Source organism: Amphichorda felina (assembly GCF_050947745.1).
Source record: "Amphichorda felina strain 45539 chromosome Unknown scaffold_9, whole genome shotgun sequence".
NCBI classification, from domain to species: Eukaryota; Fungi; Ascomycota; class Sordariomycetes; order Hypocreales; family Bionectriaceae; genus Amphichorda; species Amphichorda felina.
The window spans coordinates 2,008,547-2,027,828 of NW_028145041.1; the positions used below are offsets into that span (position 1 = coordinate 2,008,547).

The 19,282-nt window shown below is 53.5% G+C and overlaps 4 protein-coding genes across 4 annotated transcripts; 1 reads left to right on the forward strand and 3 right to left on the reverse strand.

The window, feature by feature from the left end:
• Positions 1 to 509: 509 nt before the first annotated feature.
• ACO1O0_009202 (uncharacterized protein) lies at positions 510 to 1,145 on the forward strand (the record flags this gene model as incomplete). The annotated part of the gene is made up of 3 exons (XM_083198553.1): positions 510 to 714; positions 776 to 923; positions 986 to 1,145. The coding sequence occupies 3 exons, from the start codon at positions 510 to 512 to the stop codon at positions 1,143 to 1,145; spliced, it is 513 nt and encodes a 170-aa protein (XP_083046288.1).
• Positions 1,146 to 3,255: 2,110 nt separating this feature from the next.
• ACO1O0_009203 (non-ribosomal peptide synthetase) lies at positions 3,256 to 6,220 on the reverse strand (the record flags this gene model as incomplete). Its single annotated transcript, XM_083198554.1, has 3 exons — positions 3,256 to 4,147; positions 4,202 to 5,411; positions 5,464 to 6,220. The coding sequence occupies 3 exons, from the start codon at positions 6,218 to 6,220 to the stop codon at positions 3,256 to 3,258; spliced, it is 2,859 nt and encodes a 952-aa protein (XP_083046289.1).
• A 3,387-nt stretch (positions 6,221 to 9,607) lies between these two features.
• ACO1O0_009204 (ankyrin repeat domain-containing protein) lies at positions 9,608 to 10,287 on the reverse strand (the record flags this gene model as incomplete). Its single annotated transcript, XM_083198555.1, has 2 exons — positions 9,608 to 9,981; positions 10,173 to 10,287. The coding sequence occupies 2 exons, from the start codon at positions 10,285 to 10,287 to the stop codon at positions 9,608 to 9,610; spliced, it is 489 nt and encodes a 162-aa protein (XP_083046290.1).
• Positions 10,288 to 10,882: 595 nt separating this feature from the next.
• On the reverse strand, positions 10,883 to 18,931 carry ACO1O0_009205 (type I polyketide synthase; the record flags this gene model as incomplete). The annotated part of the gene is made up of 10 exons (XM_083198556.1): positions 10,883 to 11,762; positions 11,820 to 13,807; positions 13,868 to 14,083; positions 14,179 to 14,523; positions 14,589 to 17,404; positions 17,465 to 17,606; positions 17,727 to 17,877; positions 17,945 to 18,253; positions 18,336 to 18,807; positions 18,889 to 18,931. 10 exons carry the CDS (start codon positions 18,929 to 18,931, stop codon positions 10,883 to 10,885), a joined length of 7,362 nt encoding a protein of 2,453 aa, XP_083046291.1.
• Between the last annotated feature and the right edge of the window lie 351 nt (positions 18,932 to 19,282).

Genomic DNA, 19,282 nt, shown 5'->3' on the forward strand with positions numbered 1-19,282 from the left:
CTTGGGGATTTAGGATTTGGGCGGCCCGCTGTGGCTCAAGTCAAATCTGGAATAGGAAGGTTTTTGAAGAGCAAAGTGCTCGAGATTGTTGGTGGCAGTCTCGTAATAGCGGAGCTCCCCACAGCGATCATATTCGAATGCGACTCTAGCCTGCAAGGGGCCAAGGATGGGATCGCGGCATTGTGTCGGAGACGATGCAGACCATGGAGACGATGCCACCCAATTGGACGTAATTGGGCGACGTCGTCGGCGACACCGCAACCCGCATCAAGGATTCAGGGCCCTGCCAGCAATTAAAACATGGTAGTCAAGCGCATGATCGACAACCATAGTCGCCCTTGGGGGGATGCCGTCGCAACCGGAATCCTCCTGCATAGGAGGCTAGGAGCTACTGCGTATGTGTGTACTCCGTATTGGGGACTATAAAGCACCGACGTCCCGGTCGATGATGCAACGACGATCATCTTCGACCTCTCATCATACACCCCGTTTCCAAGCACAGATCCATCATGAAGTCTTTCGCGCTCCTGGCTCTCGCCACCATTGCGGCCTGCGAGCCCACCATCTACATGATTCGCCATGGCGAGAAGCCCGAGGATGACTCCCCTGGTCTGAGCCCCGAGGGAGAGCAGCGTGCTCAGTGCATCCGTGACGTATTTGGTGCCGAGTCTGACTACAACATTGGCTATATCATGGCCCAGTCGTACAAGCCGAGTGAGTGAATACATGGCATCCCTGCGTGATCAGGTCCTAACCCAAATTCTCTCGCGTCTAGGCGGTGCCAGGAAGCGCCCTTATGATACCGTTGCCCCCCTGGCCGAGGATCTCGGCCTCACTGTCGACGTGTCTTGCGACCGCGACGACAGCGAGTGCGTGGCCGAAGCCATCGCCGACTATGATGGAGAAGGCAACATCCTCATCTGGTACGATAGCCCTAACGAGTATTCCCTTGCATTCAGGGCGCTAACCTGTGTTCCTCGTATAGCTGGCAGCACGGCCAGATGAACAACCTTGCCGAGGCCTTCGGCGCCGAAGATATAGACAACTACCCTTCGGACAGCTTCGATATTATCTGGACGTTCCCTCCGCCTTACACCTTTATGACGGATGAGACCTCTGAGCAGTGCCCCGGACTTGATGATTAAGGAAATCAATCACAGCAATAAATCCATCTGTATATATGTTCGACAAGAAGTACACCACATATGTAGTGTGTGTCAGAGTAAATATGTCTCGGCATCTTCTGTCTCCCTTTTCCGTTGTCTCTGTGCCTGGTTTTCATCACCCTGTGTCTGCATCTCCTTTCTTTGGATTAATTCAAGCCCCTCTTTGTTTTTGTTTTTTTTGTAGGTACGACGGTAGGATCATAATCCGAGACCGCCTTCCACTCATCCCCATCGCCAAGCTTTGACCCGTTGATCCGATGCACAAAGTCTTGTAGGGTGTTCATCTCGCGTAGACACTCCCCGTGCCACTTGCTGGAGATCTAACCAAGACGTGAAGTAGTCTAGGAGACGTGGGTAAAGGCTCGAGAGTATGCGAAACTCAAAAACAAGGCCGAAACCAGTTAGAATAAGAGGCATCTTATCCGACCCATTTATTAGAAGGATTTGGTCGTAATGATTTTGTATGAATCGGTCGATGATATCCGAGACTGTCTGCTTAACTTGGTCGTCTTCAATGTAATGTTGTTGGCCATATCGGTGGTTCTCACGGTTCTTTACCCGCCTTTCCCTCCCTGCCACACGCAACCAGTGTTTTTCTAACTGCAGTGAATCAATGATCGCACCCAGTGTCGTCGGCAACGTAGTGACACTGGCGGCGTCTACTGCAGGAACAAGCGGTATACCTATCTCAGCGGGCTTTGAGTCATCCGCGCCCCAGGGCTCAGCATCGATCGTTACAAACGCAGCTCCACGGGCAGAATTCTTCAGCATCGTAAGGTCTAGGATGTGCGACTCGTAAAGTTTTCGCCAGTGTCTTGTTTGAATGAAAGCCACGGGGATGAAGATAGTACGGCATGGCTGGACGTCGGGTTGTTTAACTGTGTGGACGACATCAGTGTTTCTCGGAAATCTCACGGTAGCTGGCAATCTCATGACCATCAAGATACCCAAGTTCCGGTTGATATCAGGTGAACATGTACAGCCTAAAAGCCCAAGTGGTAACTATATAGTGTCACTATTCTCACTAGTGATCTCATTTGTCCACATCTTAGACACTGATTGTGATGCGGTAGGCTTATGAACTTCGATTGGCAGATGAAATCAAAGTCATCGTAGCAGTCTCATCTAGAAGGTCAGCCGAGGACAAAGACCGGTAACCACAACCCTAAGCTCACATCTGACCAAAGATCCTGACACGTGTGAGTAGCTTCATTCGGGGCTGGCTGTAGCCAGCGAGGGATGAAATGATGATCATCCATCGACCCAATCAGATCGAGCATACATCCAAAGGCAGAAAAGACCGAGAACGACTGGCGCGGACCACCAGCGCGTCATCATGGCGCTAGAACAACCGATCACAGTCGGACACACCGTGGCGGGCGGCGGAATTGTCGACGGTGGTGAGACAATGGTGGAGTTTGAAGGCCGCTTCCACTCCATGCCCAATCAGGTGAGTGGCTCTGTGACCCCGAGGTTGGCGATGTCACCGAGTACGAGTACATGTACTAGTGGGAGCGGTGAAGTGGGGAAGCAGCCACACTGAGATCTCTGACACTTTGAGGTCCAGGTCCAAGATGTTGTTTCTGGCTGAAACAGTGTAGTAGTTGTGTGCGCCTCGGACTCTCGGACTCTCGGACTCTCGCCCCTTCTAGCCACTGACCACGTGCATGTTATACGGATCCTACTACACTAACTCGCAATGAACATCATAGCCTCATAAGATAGGCTAACAACCTACATGTAATGGGGCTGGCTGCATGGTAGGTACCCTTAGCACACAGGGAGAGGCAACGGGTTGGGGCCATTGATTTATATGGAATGCAGACTCCAGTATAATCCATAACCTAGATAATGGAGCCAAAAGTAAGATTTCATAGATAGTGCAAAGCGGTATTAGTATACTTGAATACTCAAAAAATGATTGAAAATATCAAACCCCCCCGATTGTTGGGGACTGAATAAGCTTATATAGATACGCTTAAAGTCCATAATTAAGACAAGACATTGAATTCTGTCTCAAAAGAAAAACGAGGCTGTAGCTCTTATTTATGTTCCAACTGCCCTAAGATAGGTCTACGTGATGTTTTGCTCAAACTCCTCTCTTCTTCATCACCGCCTTAAAGATCCGCGCAAAATCCTCCATATGCTCACGGTTCAACATCTTTGCATGAATTCCAGGGCAATCATGAAACTCAGCCTCTTGGCGAGAGAAGTCGGCCCATAGACCGAGCTTGTTCTCTCTCCAGTCTTTCCGGCCCTTGGCCGCATAGGTCGGCGGGTCTGCGACAAATACGTCCAGTCTCTCGACCTTGCCCACGGGCTCGTAGGTTTCGACATTGACTCTAAAGTTCTCTGCAATGTCACTGATCAGACCTAGCTTCTCCTTGTCCATTGCAAGAGAATGCACACGTTTGGCGTCGCCAATGGCAAGGATATGTTCCAGCGCAGCGTCACGGTCGAGCGCATGAAGGTGAGGCGTCACCGCGACCATGGTGGGCTCGTCAATGAGCTCGAGGAAGAAGGCAATGTGTAGAAGAACGTCGATCCAGTTCAACTTCCGCACATAATGGGCAATGTGCGGCGGGTAGTCGATGCTGGCCAGGAAACGAACTTCTTGGCCTTGGGCTTCCAATACCTTGCCCACCTCGTAGGCCAGTGTCGAGCCAAGAGAATAGCCAGCAATTGCGTATGGACCTTCTGGCTGGACCTGGCGGATGCTCTGAGCATATGTCTCGGCCGTCTCTGCGATGGACGTGAAGAGGCGCTCATTGGGGTTGTACCCCCGAGTGCGGATGGCGTAGACAGGACGAGTAGGGAAGTGTGCTGCAAGGGCGATGAAGACGAGTATATCTCCACTGCCAGGGTGGATGCAGAACAAAGGTGTCTTGTCACCGTGAGGCTGAAGTGGCACAATCGAGTTATACTCGACAGGCTGAGCTAGCACCTTGTCAATGGATGCAGCAATAATGCCGACGGCGGGTCTGTTTGTAAGCGTCAGTAGCACTTCTAGAGATTCCATAGGCGAGGTCTCTTACTCTGTCAGCAGCACGGACATGGGGATTTCCACCTTGGCGTCCACTGCCTTCTGAAGCTTAGACTTCAAGAGAATCAAGTTGAACGAGTCGACTCCAAGGTCAAAAATGGAAGCATCCATACTGATTTCCTCTGCTGGCATGTTGAGGAGATCAGCAACCGTCTTCTGAACCACAAGCTCCGTCTCCGTCTGGGCCTCGCGCCAGACAGACTGCCGATGGCGCTCAATTGAATTCACGTCCTCCTTGATGATGGCATCATACTCCCCCTTCTCCAAGGCAGCGCGCAACTTGGCTCGAGAAATCTTTCCCAGAGACGACTTTTCAAGCAGCTCCTTCGGGATGGGGATGATGTGAGAAGGCTTTCGGCTGGATATAAGAGACACCATTTTGGCGATTGCGTTGCTGGTCGCGAAGCGAGTCGCAGAGTCCTCCGGGGCATAGGAAGGCGAGTAGACAACGGCGATGTCTTCGGTAGGCGAATCCACTTCTCTGGTTGGAAAAGCCAGAGTAAAAGAGGGAACAAGGCCAGCAATACCCTCCTCTTCTATCGCAGTCTCGATCTCGGTCGAACTCCACTTGACGCCATTGACAATGATGGTGTCCTTGGTCCGGCCTGCAAGACTAAGGCTTCCATTCTTGTCGACCCATGCAAGATCGCCTGTGATGAACCACCCGTCGGTTGTGAAGGCTTCCGCAGTTGCTTCCGGGTTGTTGTAATATTCATCAAACACAATCGGGCCCGAGATCTGAAGCTCGCCAATGTCACCATTGGCGGCAGCGGTGTCCCCCTTCATGACCCTCATATTAAGACCAGGCACGCAAGTGCCCAGATTGGCAAACTCAAAGTTATGCTCCAGATCATAGGATGGGCAAGCACGCGAGTAAATGCTCCCCGCACACGTTTCCGTCATGCCGAAGCCAGGCCTTATCACTTCAGCGCAGATACCAAACCTGGCAAGCTGCTGGGTTAGGGAATTGCATGTTGTCACCACATTAGCCTCGCCTCCCGAGATGAGAGCCTTCAATCGCGACAGATCGGCACCAATAACCTCGTTTGAGCTGCCACCCAGGGCATCTCGGACTTTGGTCAGGAAGAAGTTGGGTGCAAAAGTGTACGTGACCTTGTACGAGTCCAAGAGTGCAATGAAGAGCAGCGGCTCACGGAGCAGATCAGAGGCAGCTACGTGAACTTGATGGCTACCTAGACTCACTATAGAACTGTCAGCATACTGAAAATAGTGTGAAACACGGGAAATACGCACAAGCATGTAGATGAATCTCAGTCAAGCTCGCCACGTGGTCCAACCCGACCCAGTTTAGGAACACATCCCCTGTTGCCGTGCCATGATGTGCTGACTTTCCCTGGAGAGATTTGATCATCTGGGAATGCCGCAGAGTCACGGCCTTGGCGTTTCCAGTGCTCCCGGAAGTGAGCATGAGCACAGCTGGGTCGTTCAGGGTCCCTCTAGGGTAGTTGACGGGTATTCCCCTGTTGGCTGGATGGGATAAAGACCCAACGTCGAACAAACGAAGCCCCGGCAGTCCGAGAAAATCGGGTATTAATTGACTCTTAGTCAAAATGGCGGGTTTCTCCAACAGTTCCTGCAAATGGAGCAGATGCTTTTTCCGTTGCGCCTCATCGTTGACAAAGGGGGTCGAGATGGCGGGCAGGAAACCTGCCAACGTAGCCGCCCAGAACCATTGGATGGTCTCGTACTGGTCGTTGAAGTGAAGAAGGAGAATCTTGGATGACGAGATGCTCTCCGAGGTGCGTAGGATCCTAGCCTTTTCCGTGGAGTCGTTTAAAAGTTGCAAATATGAGACATGATGAGCCGAGTCCTGGCCGCTCTCGTTGGATGAGAAGAAGGTCAAGCCCCCCGCACGGGTCGATGCCCTGACTAGGAGCTGGGAGAGGCTCTGGACAGAGCTTAGTGGCAAGGAGGGTGCCGCCAAGATAGCCTTGGGCGAGGGCTTTATCTGGTCGACGGGGAAAGCAGCTTCGAGAGCGTGCGGTGCCATTTTGGTCTGCGGTTGAACACTAGATGGTTCTTGATGGTGGTGAGACAATGGAATACATCCTCCCACGCGATTATTATATTGCACTTGTATTATTTATGGTCGACAGGCGGAGTTTATTCACGCAGACAACAATGAAGTGAGGTCCAGGGGAACGGTTGTTTTGTATGTGTGATTCGTGAATGACCCACCTATCACCAACATATGCAGAGGCAAACATCGCTTCCTCGATCTGGGATATCCGACAGTATGCAGTGATGCACGTTGGTCGACTTTCGCACCAACGGATATCACAGAAGTAGGATCCAATAATTGCAACCGTCACTGTGTGATTGTGCGTCTTCGGAGTCCGGAGTTCGGCGCCGTGGACCTTAAGGAAGCAAGGTCGGCTCGCTATCGGACTTTAGTGCATGGGGTGTATCTTCATTGTCACACGAATTTCATGTGGCAACGTAGGACTACTGGCTCTCTTCTCCTTAGGAACCTTCTTTTCGCGGACGATAAGATAACTGCTGGAAGAGCTCTTTATGATTGGAGCGCCTACCCAACCAGCTTAGTTGATATTTCATCGGCTTGATAGATTCAAAACAACAAGAATGTAGCAAAGGGAGGAACCCAGGCGCAGTAGCACTACTGAGGGGCTGTCGGCGCAGCTCAGTTAAGCTCAGTTGCATGATTCCACATCAAGACGTTATACTACATGCACGTGGTAGGTATACTTGCACACATTAGGACTAGATATCAATCTGGAAATTCCCTGCAGCATGGCGGATGCTTAAGGTATGCTGTTTTCTATGCAGCCAAGACGATGGTTTGTGATAATCAAGGATGGTGGAAATTATGAATCCAAGCCGGAAGCAGTAGCAGTAAGCTGCCCGCCATCACAATGCATATGCGAATTGCATCACAGAACTCAGCTTCCCAAACCCGCAAGCTCGACGCCAGTCGTGATCACGCCTAGGACGCTGCATGTGGTGTCTGACGTTGCATCCAAGGCAAATTGTACGGATCGTTTCTAAAAATGGCGGCTCAATAACATTAAACTTGGTTACGACTGTGAGATTTATCGTGCGGCGTATCAATGATGTTGGGTATTGAAACCAGGAACAGCAGTAATGGCCTCAGTCTCATAGTTGACGAACACTCCACAAGTTACAGGCTTACAGCTGCACCAGCACGACCAACAGCATTGAATTCTCAGACAAGGCCTCATGACCTGCCCACTCTCCACCAAGTACTCTCCCCCCTCAGGCTTCCGCCTTATCCCTAACCCCGACTACAGGTCGGACGAGGAGATTGCGGCAATTCTCCAAAGCCATCGCCCCGTGGGCTTCTCATCGGACAAGAATGTCTCTACGCCTGTCCTAATCCGCTTAATGCTGGGCGTCGCCGACTCCAAGTTCCATGCAAATCCTACGCAGACTGCCCTCAGGGTCACCTCCTTCTTATCCAGCACCTCTTTCCACTAGCACCACCGGCGTGCCGTTTGTCCCCGCATGGCTTGTCGATCCGTAGCCTGCATTGTACATAAATACCAGACATCAGTATAAGGCAGGATCCGGTCATAAGCTAAGAAATCCACCCGTCGCACGTTTCGGGCACATCAATGTCGTCGGCCAGCGTGGTGCCCCGTAGTCCAAGCGTCGCAATCGTGAGTATATCGTCCCGGCCCCCGAGTGCTTGCATAGTCGGCACAATTAGCTGGCTGTAGGCCACCTCGGCCGTGCCCTGCGATACGAAAACGAACTTTCTGTCTGTCCTCCCCGCAATCTCTAACACATCGTCCCACCAGTTCGGGCCTTCAAACCCGCTCCCTGACACCTTGCGCGGCAGACAACCCGCAAACCGCAGCCTGGGGGATATGCCAGATAGCGGATATTCTATCCTGGGGCTGCACATCTAGAAGCAGATATAGGGAGTGGTACACCACGTGCTAAACGGATGACACTCGGGGATAGTGGCGCACCCGGCGCTGCGCAAGGCACGATGGGCGGCATCAAAAAGTGGCAGCCAGGGGCCTTGGTCTGCCAGTTTGTGCAGTTCCTTGCCCCGCAAGAGACAGGCGCTTGATGTGTCGTATGGTAGACCCATGGAGGACGGAGCGGTGTCGTGGCTGTGAGAGTAGATGCTGTCTTAAGGGGCGGGTATGTGTGTCCTTCTCCGGGCAAGGCTATGAAGAAAAGAAGTGGCTTTGGAAGACCCTCTTCTAATATTAGGACTGTACTATGATTGGTACCGCCATTCCTACAATATCCCGCCAATTAAACAGCTTTGGGGATATTTCCTGGTATGGTTCTGCTTTTCTGCTGCCCATCTGCGCTCTCCAGCTCTCCTTCGGCCTCGTCTATCGGTATTTCTCGACAAAATGGGTGCTCCTTGTGCTCACGGCCATTTTCCAGATGGGTCCATTCTCAGCACTGATTCGCCAAACTCCGGTGTCCTCATCGTCGGCCGTGCCATCTCGGGCGTCGGAGGCATAGGTATCGGCCCCAGTGCCTTTATGTTCATCACCCTGCTGGTTCCGCTCCCAGAAACGGCCTAAGTATATGGGATCTCCTAGAGCCAGACTACAGATACTTCTGCAGACAAACCCGAGTCGCGCATAACCTTCACCACATGCCACCATCGCTGAGCGAATCTTGTTTTTGCCGCACAAGGTTACTTCTTCGAGAAGGTAGGGAACATGTGTTCAATTAGCCACCCAATAGAGTACACAGTCTGTAAATATGACCTTCCCAGTGTCCTAAATCCACAGAAAGTAGCGACTCAATATCTCACGGTCCTGGCGCCACTGTCTAATATTTTCTAGCAGCTGGCGAGGACCCAGAGGAGACTGTTTCTTTAGCCTGTCATCGAGATTGATCCAGAGTGCGGGAGCCGGAGTCGGGGACCCACACAGACCCATAATTCCCGTAGCCTTCGGACATACCCGGACAGGCCGGCCCGAAACTTGTACAGTCGAATCAGGAACGAGGTCCGTGTGGGAGGGCATTTATTATAATACTTGGCGGTCCCAAAAGCAGCTCAAAAGGATAGTTCGGAGTAGTGTATACTTTCGTCGGATGGGTTGTCGACCAAGAAGAACCCATATACTGCCAAAAGATCAACTGCCTGGAATTCCGAAGCCCAGACAGATACGGCAAACAGGAAGGTTTCGCACACGAGCACAAACAACAGCTCAGTAGAGTCCCAGACATAACCCTCCTTCAAGAGTGTACATAAGGTATTTTAGGTGCTGTAATCATCAAACTCTGTTGCCTCTCAATTTCGCAGCCGGATCCATACGTAAACTACCCTAAACTCTCAACCCTACTGAAAATGGTGTGGCTGATCATACTCTTAAATATTGGGTGGGCTTTTCGTTATTTAAATAGTGCTAATATTCTTATTCTATCCCTGCCGAACGTCTGAGGACTTTATCTGGGACCTGGGTGAAACAACCAACAGCTCATGAACCTCTAGATTATCGTGCTGCTTACCTAGGTTAGCTAGGGTAGAACTATCAACCAACATTCCAGGATCGACTCCTGCGTCCAGAAACTCTGAGACCACATCTTTTAGACCAAAGTATGCCGCGCAGTGAAGAGGCGTTCCAGAATTGGCATCGCAGTGGTTCACATCGGCGCCGTGCAGGATCAGATACTTGACCATGTCGACCTCACCGTAGGCAGTCGGTCGCATAGCGAGATGGAGGATGCTGGCTTGCATCTTTGCACTGTTGGCCAGTAGAAGGTCTAGTGTTGGAATCTCATTGACGATGGCAGCTGTGGCTGAGGGTGCTACCCCCCTCTTATTTGCAATATCCGAATCCACCCCATGTGCCAATAGCCGCTTCGTGAACTCTGGACTGCGCACTGCGAGGCTGCGCATCTCACAAAATTAGTTTGGGAGAGTACTCAACCAAACATCAGAGAAATGTGGGCTCACTGGAAAGTAGGCCCCCCATAAAACTCACGCGTGTTGATGTCGAAGCTATGGTCGAGTAGCTCTTGGAAGACGCCGACGTCTTGTTTATTTATGAGAATGGCAAAAGAGCCTTGCTGAAGCTTGGCTCCGCTTGAGAGCAGCATTTTGGCCATTGGGCGATCTAAGTTCGCAATGGTTTCGCACAGAGAGTCGTCGAGCTCATCTTCCCATATAGAGTGGGGTTCAGCGAGGATGGCTGCAACCTCGTCGGTGCGCCTAGTCTCGCACGCTTCGACCAGGGGTTTTCTGGTAGATCATCATCAAAGAGCGAAGAAGGATCCATGGTTTTGATGGATTAAATTCTGAGACGAATTTGGTGGAGGCGCGTTGGCTGTTTATCTGGAACAGTGGGGGAGGTGCTTTGACAAAACATGGGCCTTGGAATAAACGCCATGTTTTTGCCGATGCTTATAGTATGAGCTCATGGAATGTTTTAGCACAGGTCTGTGTTTCTTTAATTCTCTCCGACAATATGGTTTCTACATTAGGAGTTGGCCTTCATAGTTGATAGAATGTCGAAATCGACTAACAATAGTAGCGCCTCACAATATGTAGTATACCGACCAAAAACTAAATACTCGGGTAATTGCGGTTCACTATGAGAGCTGAAAGAAGACTATGAATAGAAAATAGACTATAATGAAGCATTTAAAAAAGGCACACCTACATCTAGCAAGCCTACCGCGGACCTATTTCTCTTTAATTGGCAACGCTCTGCATGATCTTGTCCTCGACAAACTCCGCCAGCGTTACCAACTTACTCTCCCCACTCATGATATCCGGAAACCTCAAGTCAACACGGAAAAAGGCCCAGAACCAAGACCTAAACTCGGCTGCAACCATGCTGTCCAAGCCAAGCTCGGGCAGTGCTTTATTTTCGTCGACTTGGTCGAACGGGACCAGGATGAGGTTCGAGAAGCGCTTCTTCATCAGGCGCAGGATGGCTTCTCGCATCGTCTCAGCACTCGCCTCGGGCGCGAACCCAGCTGCCAGCGCCACGGGCACGTCCTTGAACCACGGCGCGGCTGCCTTGGCTGCGTCTTCTGCGGTCATGGATCGGGATGATGCTTTGGCCTCGGCAGCCTCCTTCTCCGCATGGAATGATGCGCGCAGGATACTCGCCCGCGCCTCGGAAACCGCACCGAATGTCGACACGTCGAAGCCGCGGGTGCTCAGCTCACGCATGGAAGCTTGCTCCAGACCGGTCAGCATGTGGGCTTCGGCGACCTGGCCTGATGCCTCGCTGGCTAGTGCAAGATCAATGACTTGGAGGAACTCGTCCTCGTTCAGGGGCTGGACGCCTTTACGGAGGAGCAGCGCTCCAATCTCTGGGTTCTCGTGCATGTAGCCCACCTCAGAGATCATGCCTAGGCCCACTGAGACACAGGGCTGGCCTTGGGATCGGCGCCAGCGGGCAAAGGCATCCAGGAAGCCGTTGGCCGAGCAGTAGTTGCTTTGGGTGGCTGAGGCAACTGTGCCGGAGATGGAGGAGGTAAGAAGGAAGAAGTCGAGGTCGACGCCCTGCAGAGCGTTATGGATGTTCCAGGTCCCCTGGAACTTGGGGCCAATACTGGTATGCCTGCGTTGCCCGTGTCAGTTACCGCATGTGTTGGGGATGGGATGTGGGACAACGTACCATGCCTCGTTTGACATGCTCGCAAAAAGAGCCTCGTGGAGCCCCATGGCAGCTTGGACGACACCGCCAATCTGTCGCCCCGTGAAGAGGCAGGCCGCGACGGCATCTTCAACATCAGCGGCATTGGACACATCGCCGCGGACGACACCGACGGTAGCCCCAGCTTGCTCCAAGGACGATACGAGATGCTGGGCACTGGGCTTGTCGGCGCCTGAGCGGCCGAGGAAGACAAAGTCCCTGGCGCCCCGAGTCATCATCCAGCGACTCAGGCTGCGACCCAGGCCGCCGAGACAGCCGATGAGGAGGTATGTTTTGTCCGGATCAAACAGGGTTAGATAGGGAGCCGGTGCAATGGGGACGCGAGCTAGGGGATTCTGCATGGAGATGACGACCTTGCTCACACGGTCCTTGTTGGCAAAGTACTGGTATGCCTCCGACAGCTGGGTCACGTCAAAGACCGTGATAGGAGGGGGCCGGATCTTGCCAGCGCGGTACAGGCCCAGCGTCTCGACGATGAGACGGTCCCAGACGGCGCGCTGCGATGGGTCGCGGGAGTGGAAGAGGTCTGGGAGGTCAAAGGCCGTGAAGGTGGCGTTGCGCATAAAGGCGCTCATATCCAGGCGGCCGACGTCGAGCATCTCCCGCTTGCCAATCTCGACGAAGCGCCCAAAGTCGGCTAGGCAGTCCTGCCAGTCGGCTTCCATCAGGTCGCCCACGAGCGAGTTGATGACCACATCGACACCTCGGTGGCCCGTAGCCTTGAGTACATCCTGGACGAAGGAGCCGTCGCGCGAGCTGAAGATGTGCCAAGGGTGCAGGCCGAGCTCTTTGATTAAGTACTCGCGCTTGGCTTCCGAGTCGCACGTCGTGTACACGACAGCCCCAGCGTTGAGGGCCAAAGCGGTGGCCGCGATTCCAATACCTGATCCGGCGTTGGTGAGCACCGACTCTCCCGCCTGGAGGCGCGCGCGGTCGTTGAGGGCGTACAAGGCCGTGGCATATATAAGGGGAAGCGTGGTTAAAACGGTGGGGTCCTCGTTTTCTCGGAGCCGGTGAGCACAGCCTACAGGGACTCTAGCCATTGTGCCGACGTGGAAGGGCGCGCAGGCGACAACGGAGTCTCCCACACGGAGAGTCTCAGGCCTTTCGGCGTTCCCGGTACCCACTTCGGGCCCGATTGCCGTCACTACTCCGGAGAAGTCACAGCCCGTTGTCTTCCCTCGCGTCTCCACACGCCCGTACATTGCATAGACGTCCTTGGCGCTGAGGCTGACTGCCTTGACCTTGATGTCAACGTATCCCCCCGGGGGTGACACTTGGTCCCCGGGCTCGCAAAGCTGCTGGAAGTACATAGTGTCTGTAGATCCAGGCCGGCTAATAGAGAGGCGGGCCTGGTTAATCTCACCGAGCACTCCCTTCTTTGTCTTGACAGCAGGGGGCTCGAGGCGTTGGCCGAAGAGTGAGTTGACGCCCCAGTCAGGGCCGTATCTGCTGATGTGGACGAGGCCGTCGACGGAGATGAACTCGCAGTCGTCCTTTTCGTATTCGTTCACAAGAGCCCTAACCACGTTGCCACAGACACCCTTGGCCTTGGCCGCATCGGCTAGCTGGTCCTGAGCAGAGCCGATATCCATGACGGACCATCGTAGCGTGGGCTGTTCCAGCATCAAGGCGCGCGAGAGCCCGCTAGAGAGCGTGAGGTTGGGATTGGGCTCAGATCCCAGCATGTTGGCCCCCGTGAGCCAGACCAGGTCTGTGACCGTGTTGGTCACGGCACGGAGGCTGTCCATAGCTTGGGGGGACATGGTTGCCAGCAACTCTTCCTCTATCTCAACTAGAGAGATACATATGTCTTTCTCGTTAATATGGATTGTGTTGACCTGGCTCAGAGGAACAATGCCGGCCTTGTCAATCCCAGCTTCTCTCTCCAGGTGCGTTGCCAAGGCTGTGGAGAAGTTGTTGATAATATCTGAGCAATTATCTGCGTGCTATATGCCATAATCAGTGCTATCACCCTAGCGTGTTGAAAATAAAAAAGAGGTGCTTACCAGAATCACAGCCCTCCGGCCGTGTAGGCTTGTCAAAGGTAGCGGCCGCGTGGCAAAGATGACTTGATCCCCCCCAGCATCCATCACGTCGAAGCCGGCCTTCCGCAAGCCATGAACCACAGTGTCTGACTTCCGAGCTATAACAATGCCTCGCTCGCCGATCAATGAACTAATGAGACCCTCAACACCCGTAGTTGTGGATGTCAAAGTGGCCTTCTATTGTTTACGGGTCAGCAACCAACTCTTAAGGCCACCTATATACCGCAGCAATACCGCACCAATAGTGAATTTGTAGGCTGAACTAAACTCACTTTGGGAATCAGGACAACATCAAATGGTCCTTCGACGTCATCCTGGAGCGATACCTCCCCAGTGTCGCCCAAGGTGCCTCTGTGCCAAGACCGACAGCGGGGGAAGGCTGTCTCCTTGTCGAGCATGGACAGCCACTTGCTAGCCTTGTACCCCTGCGCATCTCCTTCGAGTTCTAGGACACGCATGCGTGGGTTCTTGTGGCCCGCGAGGTCTAGAAGGGCCCCTATGGCCGCTAGGCTCGCATCTTGGCGTATTTCTGGGTGCTGCTGCTTCACGAAGCTTGCGATGTATCGTTGAAGTGACTCGTCGGCGTCTGGGTCGAGTCGCGACACGTCTAGTTTCCACTGCTCGGGTTATCAGTTTTACATCTTGACCTTTGTTGCCATAGTCATGGGCTCCAAAAACTTACTTGTACTCTGAGAGCGGGATGACGCTGCATGTAGATGTCTAGGGGGTTGCTAAGATCTGCATTGTCGGTCTTCTTACCGTTGTACAGAGAGATCCAGGAATCCCTGAAATCAACAATGACAACGCCACTCGCGTCCCATATCGTGCCGGCAATGCGTCTACTCGAGAAGCCCATTTCCTCCGACTTGACGTGAATCTCACCTTCAGCCTCCATGTCCGGATGAGCCGATGGCTGGATGTAGCAGTGGGAGATGGATACTGGCAGCCATGCCTTCAATGAGGACACATGGCCCGAGGAGCCGCTCAGACAGGCCGCCTGGAGACCCGCGTCGATGGTGATGGGGTGAACGGGGTAGAACTCATAGGGGCTATCGACCAAGGCCGGCTCGATCCTTGTGGTGGCAATAACCTCGTGCCTCTGTCGTGCACTGTCGGTCCGCAGACTACTCAGGGACTTGAACTGGGGCCCGAAGCAGAGGCCTTCTTTGTGCCACTTGGTATACCAGCGGTTGGTGGAGGACCAGAGGTCAAAGCCTTCGGCCTGTTCCACTTTAATGCCGAGGGACTCGCCTCCGTTCTTCCCGCCAGGCACCACACGGATGCTTCCGGAGCAGTGCAGCGTGGCTTGACGGGACATCCAGAACAAGGACGAGATGGAGAAGTCATACCAGTTGTCCGACGTCCTGGCCCCTGAGATCTTGCGCCGCGACAGGGTTGTATGTAGCTCTAGATCCTTTCCCGCAGCGTCGTCTTCATCTAGCACATTGAGTGCTGTGATCACTTTGACGTCGCGCAGCTCGAAACCAAATGCTCCAGGTTGACGCTCCTGGAGCTGTGCCTTGATACCAGAAGCCTGTGAAGCAGCCTCGATGGCGATAGCGACGTAGCCAGCCACGGGGAACACAACCTTATTCTCGAGCTTGTAGTCCTTGAGCCACGGCATCTCACTCGGTCGTAAGATATTGCGCCACGAAAAGTCGATGCCGTTTCCGGTCAAGGCTGCTGATCCTAGCAGTTCGTGACGGACGTGCTCCCTGTTGCGGAGCTCGACGTTGACACGGGGTTCGCTCCAGAGCAGGGGACCCGAGTAGTCCCACGGGTAGCGAGGTAGCTGGTGAAGAGCCTTGAGCTGCAGAGGCTTGTTCTCGGTCTGTCTCTGGGAGTTGACGTGTTCCCATGCCAGTGCGTGCCCTTGTGCAAAGAGCGTGCCGGCGAGGGTCTTCATGCACAAATTGGCGTCTTCTTTCCGGACAAGCGTGGGCGAGTACAAGAGGGACTTGGTGTCTAGGTTCATGGCCTTGCGGATCTGCTCAATCGGCCCCTTGAGAGCTGAGTGCGGGCCGATCTCGACTAGGTGGCACTTGCTGACGTCCCCTATGAGTGAAGACATCGCTGCATTGAACTGAACGGGCTGCTCGAGATTGTGGCGCCAGTAGGCTGCTCCCATATGTGAGGGAGTAACAATCTCAAGGTCTTCAGGACTGCTGCCAACCGACGAGTACATGTTTCTCGCAACAAATGATTTTTCCCCCGGTGCCTTCAACGTACTGTTCTGGGGGTCGAAAATGGGCCTTAGGAGGTCCTCGTACAACTGGCCAATCTGCTCCATCATGTGAGAGTGATACGCCCGCCCGCCCGTCTGCAGCCTGCGCGTAAACTTCTTTTCTCTCTGTAACTCGGCCTCCAGGGTGTCGATGGCATTCACATAGCCGCTTAGTGTTACACTTTCGGGCGCATTTGTGCAGGCCACGCGCACTTGTCCCTGGAGCTGCTTGCTGTCGATGAGGGACTGGGCCGACGCGGGGCTCATCCCCGCTGCCAACATGGCTCCCTTGGAGCCCAGCTCCCCCAAGGCGTAACCGCGGAAGTAGGCCACCAGGATGGCCTGAGATGCGGTGAGGAAGTCGGAGGCATAGGCGGCTGCGATCTCGCCGGATGAGTGGCCGACTACCGACCTGGGCTGAACACCCCAGGTGTGTAGCAGGTCGACGAGCCCGATCTGGATAGCTGTGCAGATGGGTTGGCTGTATGTTACCTCGTTGATGCTGCTGAGCTCGGACTCGTCAAGGAGGGTCTGCTCAAGTGTCCAGGATGGGGTATAAGGTGTAGGAAGCTCCTGAAGGACCTTGTCAAGAGCACGGATTGTGTCACGGAAGGGCCCGTTTAGGCGTAACAACTCCTTGGCCATGCCAGAATATTGTGCTCCCTGGCCGGTAAATACAAAAGCAAACGGCAGGGGGTCCGTCATTACGCTGTACGTGTTATCGTGTATTGTCGCCGTCGTTTTGCCCGAGGCCGTGTCATGGGATGCCAGCAGAAAGGTGCGGTACCGCAGGTTGTCTCGACGCCGGGAGAGCGTATATGCCACGTTGTGAAGACTATAAATGTCGTTGCACTGGGAAGCCGACTCAGAGACTGCCTGGGCGAGAGGTTTGAGTGCGTTGGCGGATGCTGCTGATACAGGGAGTACGAAGACTTTCTCGCCGTCTTCCTCTGTGTCCGAGGTGCCGCTGAGACCATGGTCAATGTTTTCACCATTGATCTTGCCATTGGTCTCAGTCCCACCTGTGGTACCGTGGTGGCCGATGGCCTCGAGTCGATTTGCCCCATTGCCATTTGCGTCGAGGCCGATGGTAGGCTCGTAGTTAGGAGAGCCGAGCGGACAGCCCTCCTGCTCAAGATAGCTGTCGGCAGACTCAATGATGACATGGGCATTTGCACCGCCGTAGCCAAAGGAGTTGATGCTGGCGCGACGCAGTGCTCGTGGCCATTCCTCGACCTCGGTGGCAATCTTGAGATTGGCCGCTTCCAGATTCACTAACACCAGAATGTTACTGAATAAATCTTGCAGGTGAAGATGAATACACGGTTACTTACATTTTGGGCTCGGATTGACTACCCCATATGTAGGGGGCATCTTGCTGTTCTCCAATGCCTTTGTAACCTTGATGATAGATGTTAGGCCACTGGTGGCTTCGCTGTGGCCAACGTTGGGTTTAACCTGAGTGTCATCCAGCCACTGTTAGCTGTGTCCCAAACAATTGCAAAACTAATATGATATAGCAGGGGTAACGCTTACTGATCCAATTCTAAGTGGAGGGCCTTGACGTTGTGAGAAGAATCTCCCCACAGCATTCACCTCGATAACGTCTCCCACGGGGGTGCCGGTACCGTGGCACTCAACGTAGTCGGTCCCATTTAAATCCAAGCCAGCATTTTCATAGGCCTTACGCATGACAACCGCTTGCATCTCGCCGCTGGGTAGCACTATCCCAGGCGTTCGCCCGCTCCTGCAATTGTGGTTGGCACCAGACGTCTGGGGCAGGCATGGGACTCAAGTATAGAGCGTGAACTTACGCGTTGACCGCACTTCCACGAATAACAGCCCTTATAGGGTTTCCATCCCGAAGCGCAGCAGAGAGCCGCTTCACGTAAATGGCGCTGGCTCCCTCTGCGCGGCCGTAGCCATCGGCTGACACGTCAAAAGTGTGAGAGGCTCCTGTCGGGGACAGGACACCGCTCTTGGTGACTACGATGTGAGTCTCGGGCGCCGTGATCAGGTTGGCGCTGGCCACAATGGCACTGTCGCAGTCGCCCTTCTCCATGGCGCTCAGGGCTTGGTGGAGGGCATAGATGGACGACGAGCATGCCGTGTCGATTGCGAGGCTGCAGTTGGGGAGTTACCAGTCAACATCCAGTTTCTAATCAGGATGGGGAGCCTTATCAGTGAATCAGCTGCTGTACGCACCTAGGTCCCACGAGGTTGAAGACGTGACTGATTCGGTTTGACATGACTGTAGACCCCGAACCGGTGGCTAGGTATCTGTGGAGATAGTCGACATCGCGCGTCTGCGCGCCCTGGTGGTCGACCAAGAAGTTGGCCACGTAGACGCCCGTTGAAGAGCCCGAGATGTCGGCCATGGTGGTGCCTGAGCTCTGGAGTGCCTCAAAGGTGACCTCGAGCAGCTTGCGTTGCTTCGGGTCTAGATAAGTGGTCTCAATGGTGTTGATTCCAAAGAAACTGTTGTCAAACAGACGGGGATCCTCGTCAAGGAAGTAGCCACCAGGAACATGGGTGCTGCCGCTGCGGTTCTTGTGTGGGTGGTAGAAGCCGTCGATGTTGTACCGGGCAGCTGGGACTGGACCCTGGGCTGTTTTTTGTTCGATTATGAGTTGCCAGAGGTCCTCTGGAGAGAAAATATTGCCGGGAAGGTGGCAAGCTATCACTCAGTCAGAATATTTCTGTAGAACCCCCGGGGGGAAGGGTATCAGTCAGAAAACCCTTCGCAGGAGTAACGTACCCATTCCCACGATACAAGGGGGATCATCTCTCGCGGCCGCCATTTTACAGCAATCTATTGCCCTTGGATACTTAAGGGGATTCCAATGTAATTCGAGCTTCCAATAATGGTCCAAATTGCTGGTTAGTTGTGGCAGGAATGGTTTAATTACAGTCGACGACGGATAGGATATTGAAGTAGTACGCTATCATATAATGCCAAAGCGCACTCAAAACTAAAATTCAGATCGGCTCGGTGTAAACACAAATTCGCATAGATCTCCCATGTCCGCGCAGCTTATCCTATTTATGTACCTTGGGACCCGGGGTCCTTATATGTACACGCCAGAACTACACGGGAGCCTAGATGTCCCTAATACAGCCTACATGTACCCAATACCCACCAATGGACGTTA